Genomic DNA, 6,372 nt, shown 5'->3' on the forward strand with positions numbered 1-6,372 from the left:
TTAGCTACAAAGTTCTCCTTTAGCTGCATACTTCTCCTTTAGCTGCAAAGTTCTCCTTTAGCTGCAAAGTTCTCCTTTAGCTACGAAGTTCTCCTTTAGCTACGAAGTTCTCCTTTAGCTGCAAAGTTCTCCTTTAGCTGCAAAGTTTTCCTTTAGCTACGAAGTTCTCCTTTAGCTACAAAGTTAGCTGCATATCTGCTGAGTTAGCTGCTCTCCTTTAGCTGTGAAGTTCTCCTTTAGCTGCAAACTTCTCCTAATATGAATCGACTACTTTTATTCCTTAGGCCCAGAGATTAGGAGTTAATTTTGTTTGTTTTCTTCTTTGTCTGCTGTGAGTAATTTTCTCTGTTCTTTGTTTGTTTGTTTGTTTGTTTACTTTGATTAATAGTTTAGTTTTTGGTTCTTTCTGGTTTGCTCTCTCGTCTCCTCTTGTGTCTCCTCTTCACATAAATCCTATTCCCAATTAAAACAACTGGTTTCTGCTACATTCTCATTTCTGTCTTTTGCATGTGTGCGTGCATGTGTGCGTGCATGTGTCTGCTACATTAATTCCACTCGTGCGCTCTCGGCCTCCTCCGTGTTTTGGTTCTGTCTCCGTCATTTTTCGCTGCATCTGTCTCTTGTTCTCTGCAGAGACGTTTTAACCAGGCGCCGCTGTTCGATGTAAGAAACTGCAGATCTGCGTGTAATTCTTTCCGTGGGCTCTAGAACAGACAAACTCTCGCAGCCGTTTGTCATTTGTCAGGACGTACGGAGAGTCATGGTGCTTCGAGAGGCGAGCGGTCAATCAGCATCTGTGCACACCCGACTCGTCTGGACACGTCATCACCTGCGTGCTTTCCTCTTTTAATTCATGACCAAATATCCTGTTTATGATTTTATATTTAATGTCCACCTGTAAAATCTGGATATGAACACAAACATTGTTTAACTCGGAGTATTAAATTAAATAAATTGGTTTTTGTGAGGACTTTTCATGTTACTATTTAATCGTTTTAAAGCAATAAAGAAGGAGCCCGCCTTCTGATTGTCTCGGCCCACCGTTTGACACTCGACTCACGCTGGCCGTCCTCGTCCTCGCTGGTATCTGGGCTGACCGAGGCGCTGCGGCGGTTCTTCTGACCTTTTCTTTGCGTCTCCCCGCAGGCCTGAAGCTCATCAAAAGCAACTCGACCCCTCTGAGGACGCCGGCCCTGCCCAGACCTCAGGACTCGGTGCAGCTCAAGGACATCGTGTGTTACCTGTCGCTGCTGGAGGGCGGGCGACCCGAGGACAAGCTGGAGTGTGAGTGTCGTCCTGTTTCATAAGGAAATGCACGTAAACATGCACGTTTCTGGAAGGTCTGCCCTGAGGAACCTTCTGTCAAACCTAAACCGTGAGGCACAAACAGGCAGAAGTTACTGGTTGAGCTGCAGCTCAGTGAGTGGAAACTGGTTTTAGAACGATGCTTGTAAATAAATGTGTTTATGTGCTTGAGTGTAAACTTTGAACTTTGACCGACGACACTCTTTCTGAGCCTCCTGTAAAAACTCATTGTCACAGCTGAAGGTGGAAATGGAGCGATCATGTTTTTACCCGTGTTTACATGTGTACATGAATGTTTGTGTACCATCAGCAGAATATCTCGTGAATTATCTGACACGTTTTTATGAAACTGTCAAAAAGTTACCACTGGGTTCACATCTCCAACTGATTAATACGAGTCAACATGACCGCCCAACCAAAGCAGCGTTACCCAACACAAGAGCGGCTCCAACTTAAGCTGTTTTACAGCCGCTGAGCTAAAACCTAACATGGTAGTAGCCGAGACTGGTCCCAACTTGTACTCTGAGCATTAACCGACCGTGCTGGATTTGTGTGGAAAACCTTGGAATCAACTTTGTTCATGAGCTAAACACGAACCACTGTTTGGATTTTTAATGAAACGTACCGAACTCAGTCAGTAAATGCACTTTCACAATATTAACGTAGTAACGATTTACTGAGGACCAGACTAGTCGTGAACCGTAAGAGCAACCACAAGACCAGGAACAGGTTTAACAGTGTTTATTTACAAGTGAGTGCAAGTCGTCGAACTGTGACCTCTGGAGGGAAAGGGCTGGAACCCTGAGGACAAGGGACAGTTAGAGCCAAGCGGACGTGAGAGTCCAAGGTTCACGGGTCGGACCAGTGAGGTCCCAGGTTAAACAAGTGGGGAAGGCAAGGAGGGAACGAAGGAGGGTCAAGGGTTGGAAGGAGCTCAGGAGATTCTGTGAGGCGTAGGAGCGAGGAGTTAGAATAAACAAAAGTCTAAAGATCCAACGAAGTCCAGGAACACAGAGGAACACGCAGGAACACGCAGGAACACAGAGGAACACAAGGAACCCAGAGGAACACTCAGGAACAATGAGGAACACACAGGAGCACAGAGGAACACAGAGGAACACACTGGAACACAGAGGAACACAGAGGAGCACAGAGGAACACAGAGGAGCACAGAGGAACACAGAGGAGCACAGAGGAACACAGAGGAACACACAGGAACACAGAGGAACACACAGGAACACAGAGGAACACAGAGGAACACACTGGAACACAGAGGAACACAGAGGAGCACAGAGGAACACAGAGGAGCACAGAGGAACACAGAGGAACACACAGGAACACAGAGGAACACACTGGAACACAGAGGAACACAGAGGAGCACAGAGGAACACACAGGAACACGCAGGAACACACAGGAACCCAGAGGAACACAGAGGAACACAGAGGAGCACAGAGGAACACACAGGAACCCAGAGGAACACTCAGGAACACGCAGGAACACACAGGAACCCAGAGGAACACTCAGGAACACAGAGGAACACTCAGGAACACACAGGAACACAGAGGAACACAGAGGAACACTACCATCAGGCAGACGGGGCACCAGCGTAGGAGCGGCTCATCAAAGCCTTTTATACACCTGCTGCTCATCAGGATGTGCAGGTGTGTCTCCAATGACAACATCTGGTGGAGAAAGCTGTAGGAGCAAAACCCTCGGACTCGTACAGATGTTCAGAGACATCCCAACTAAAGATGGCCGCCACGACCAACTGTCCTTAGAGAAAACACTTAAATGGTTGAAGCCCAGCTGGTGTGACAGGCGGTGGGCGTGCTACAAGCTGAGGGTCGTCTCAACCGTGTTTGAAACGTTAGCATGCAAGAAGGCTGGAGACACGTCTTTCTTTAAGAAATGATCAGACTGTAGTTTTAATGACTGTCAGATGGAATTCAGTCAAAAAGGCGGCACGGTGGTTCAGCTGGTAGAGCTGCTGCCTCTCAGCAAGAAGGTCGCCGGTTCAAATCCCAGCTAAAGGCCTTTCTGATTTGAGTTTGCATGTTCTTCTCGTACTGCGTGGGTTTTCTCCAGGTGCTCCAGTTTCCTCCCACAGACCAAAAACATGCACGTTAGACTGACTGGTAACTCTGGATTGTCCCTGTGATGGACTGGAGACATGTCCAGGTGTCCCCTCCTCTCACACAATAATGGCTGGATATGGACACCAGTGACCCCCGTGACACAAAAAGGAATGAATGAATGAATGAATGGATGGATGGATGGATGGATGGATGGATGGATGGATGGATGGATTCAGTCATAAAAACAAATTTACACACACACATAATAATTTCCTGCAGCTCGTCAGAACTTTGACTGCTCAGTTTCAGTCTCAGTTTGGCAGATTAACGGTAATCTAATTCCATACGTGCACTCAACCTGTATTCATACAGGTGAGTCTCACTGTACGTCCATCAGCCGTTCTTCAAGCTGCTCACTGTTTTACTAGAAGTTTTTATTCTGATGCTATATTTGACTTTTGATTAAATTATTGAGTAAGGCTGTGGTTAAGCAGAGAGCAAACTAAATAATTCACAGATTCTTTCTGAGTGTGTGTTTCTGAACGCCTCATGGTTAAAACCACAAGTAATCTCTGTTCTGTCCCCCCACCCCCACCACACCCACCCAACTGCTGGTTTTAGTGGGGTGGAGGCCTCCCCCTGCTGGTCTGTTGCTGACTGCTCACCTTCAACTGTTGGCTCAGTTTTTAGACAGTTTATGACATACATCATTTTATTTGTTTGATCAAAACGAGTTTCTTTTGCAGTGACTTTGTTCACTTTAACTTGTGGAACTGACCTCTTCAATTATCTGCAGAGAATAACACAATGAATTAAAAACATGTTTTTAAAATGTCGCCAAAAGCTAGAAAAACACCTAAAGTGATTTAAATTAGATGCCACTCAGAGTGAGACAGTTTATGACTTTAATTTAAACACCTGCAGCTGTTCCAAGACTCAAAACAGATTTGGACTCGTTGGTGAGTTTGTGTTCACATAGTGGTCCGCTGACACCACCAGCACCACCTGACACCACCAGCACCACCTGACACCACCGGTTCTAATAAAGCAGATGTTTTGTTCCTAGTCGAGAAGTGAAGAGTGGGAAGTGGAAATGTTCTCCATCCATCTGTGTGTGACGTGATATCTTGAACAAATGACACTGACTTCCATCTAGATTGCCATGTCAAAATCCAAGATGGCTGCCACTATAAACATATGTAAACCAGCCACCACTCTTATTTAAGGAAACTATACTTTCTAGTTTTTGTATTGCTTTAAAATAGTCTCCTCAAATGACAGGGGTGGCTGTTGGGGTGGCCGAAGATTAATTTATTGTGACTGAGGCCACCATTGGCCACCCTCTGGTTCCACCCTTGCACCTGGTGGTGGATATAATTTGTCCCTCTGCGCTGCCTCGGACAGTTCTCGTCCACAGAGTAACTCCTACACATTTGAATATCTTGCACCAAAAACATTTAGGTTTACTTCACATGTCCAGTTCCAGTCCAGAAAAACACTCGTCTCCAAAACGACAAACATTCACTGCTGGAATCCCTCAGTGACGGAGGACATCGCTGCACCGCTCGGTAACTCAACACTTTAGTGGCCTTAATTCAGCACCTTGTTATAAATAATCTAGTTAATCCCAGTTTGTGTGCTGGACCAAACCAGCCCAGCTCCAGATCCAGATCTGAGCTGTTTGTCACCAGCAGGTGTTAGTGCGTAAGTTGTGTGCACGTATTAAAGTGTAAACAATGTTCAGTCTTTTAGTTTCCTGCTTGGTCTTTGCTGAACGTGACTCCATCATAGAAGAAAAACAAAGACCAGGCGTTTAAGAGTTATGTCTGCCCCCCGATCAGTTTGTACAGCAGTCAGCACTCCTTTATTTAAACTTAATTACCTTTTTGAGGCTTCTTTGGGTCACCGCAGTCACACACCCCCCCCCCCCCCCCAACACACAGGCCTCTCCTCCCCATCCCCTAAAAAGACCAAATCTGGAAACTGCCCATTAGCTCCTCGTTGCTGCCTGATGATGTGCCAGTTTACGTCAGTGCCTGATGATGTGAGCAGCCACCCTGGGTTGTGCCCAGACTGCCCTCACAACTGGGGGGGGGGGGGGGGGGTCAGAGCACTTCTGAAATTAGACATTTGTATAAAAATGATCTGTGCCCAGATGATGTCGTCACTCTCAGATGGAGATACATCAGAACACAGCAGTGATGTGCTGCAGGACCTTTCTGTTTCCATGGTGACACTTCTGACTTGTAATAAGGGATCGCTTAAATGCTAACAGCTGTGTGTGCGTGCGTGCGTGCGTGTGTGTGTGTGATTTGTGAAGCACACAGAGACATCTACATTGAGGAGTGTTGCTGTTTTCTGCTGAGCTGATTTCAATATTCCCTCCAAAGGTTGAGACTTGTACACAACAACCCTGTGCACATCGTTTCGTTCCACCAGATGTACCACATGTGGTGGAACGACAATAAAGAATGTGTGACTCGGAGTCACTGCCAGTGGTTCATGTGTTTTGTTTTTGTCTCCACAGTCATGTTTCGTCTCTACGACACAGATGGAAACGGGTCTCTGGACAGCTCGGTACAGTTTGTTTTTCTTCTCTTTTTGTAATTTTTTTAGAAAACAAACTGCACAAAAGTGTGATGGTTGTTAACAGTTGTTTCAAATCCAAAATGAAATTCAACAAGTTTCTATATTCACAACAAAACAAAACATTTTAGGGTATTTTAGAGGGCGGCACGGTGGTGCAGTTGGTAGAGCTGTTGCCTCTCAGCGAGAAGGCCGCCAGTTCAAATCTCGGCCGGGGGCCTTTCTGGGTGGAGTTTGCATGTTCTCTCCGTGCATGTGTGGGTTTTCTCCAGGTGCTCCAGTTTCCTCCCACAGACTAAATACATGCATGTTAGACTGATGGTAACTCTGAATTGTCCCTAGGTGAGAGAGAGAATGGTTGTTTGTCTCTATGTGTCCCTGTGATGGACTGGAGACCTGTCCACG

General features: G+C 46.2%; 1 protein-coding gene across 1 annotated transcript in view; it reads left to right on the forward strand.

Annotated features, from left to right (window-relative positions):
* The window catches only part of dgkb (diacylglycerol kinase, beta), a 101,958-nt gene that overhangs the window by 14,993 nt on the left and 80,593 nt on the right, over positions 1 to 6,372 (forward strand). The window contains exons 6-7 of the mRNA XM_037676513.1: positions 1,147 to 1,284; positions 5,909 to 5,958. Of these exons, the coding sequence (XP_037532441.1) occupies positions 1,147 to 1,284; positions 5,909 to 5,958 (188 nt within the window). The remainder of the gene's footprint in view (positions 1 to 1,146; positions 1,285 to 5,908; positions 5,959 to 6,372) is intronic.

Source organism: Nematolebias whitei, chromosome 5, assembly GCF_014905685.2.
Source record: "Nematolebias whitei isolate Nwh7 chromosome 5, NemWhi1, whole genome shotgun sequence".
NCBI lineage: Eukaryota > Metazoa > Chordata > Actinopteri > Cyprinodontiformes > Rivulidae > Nematolebias > Nematolebias whitei.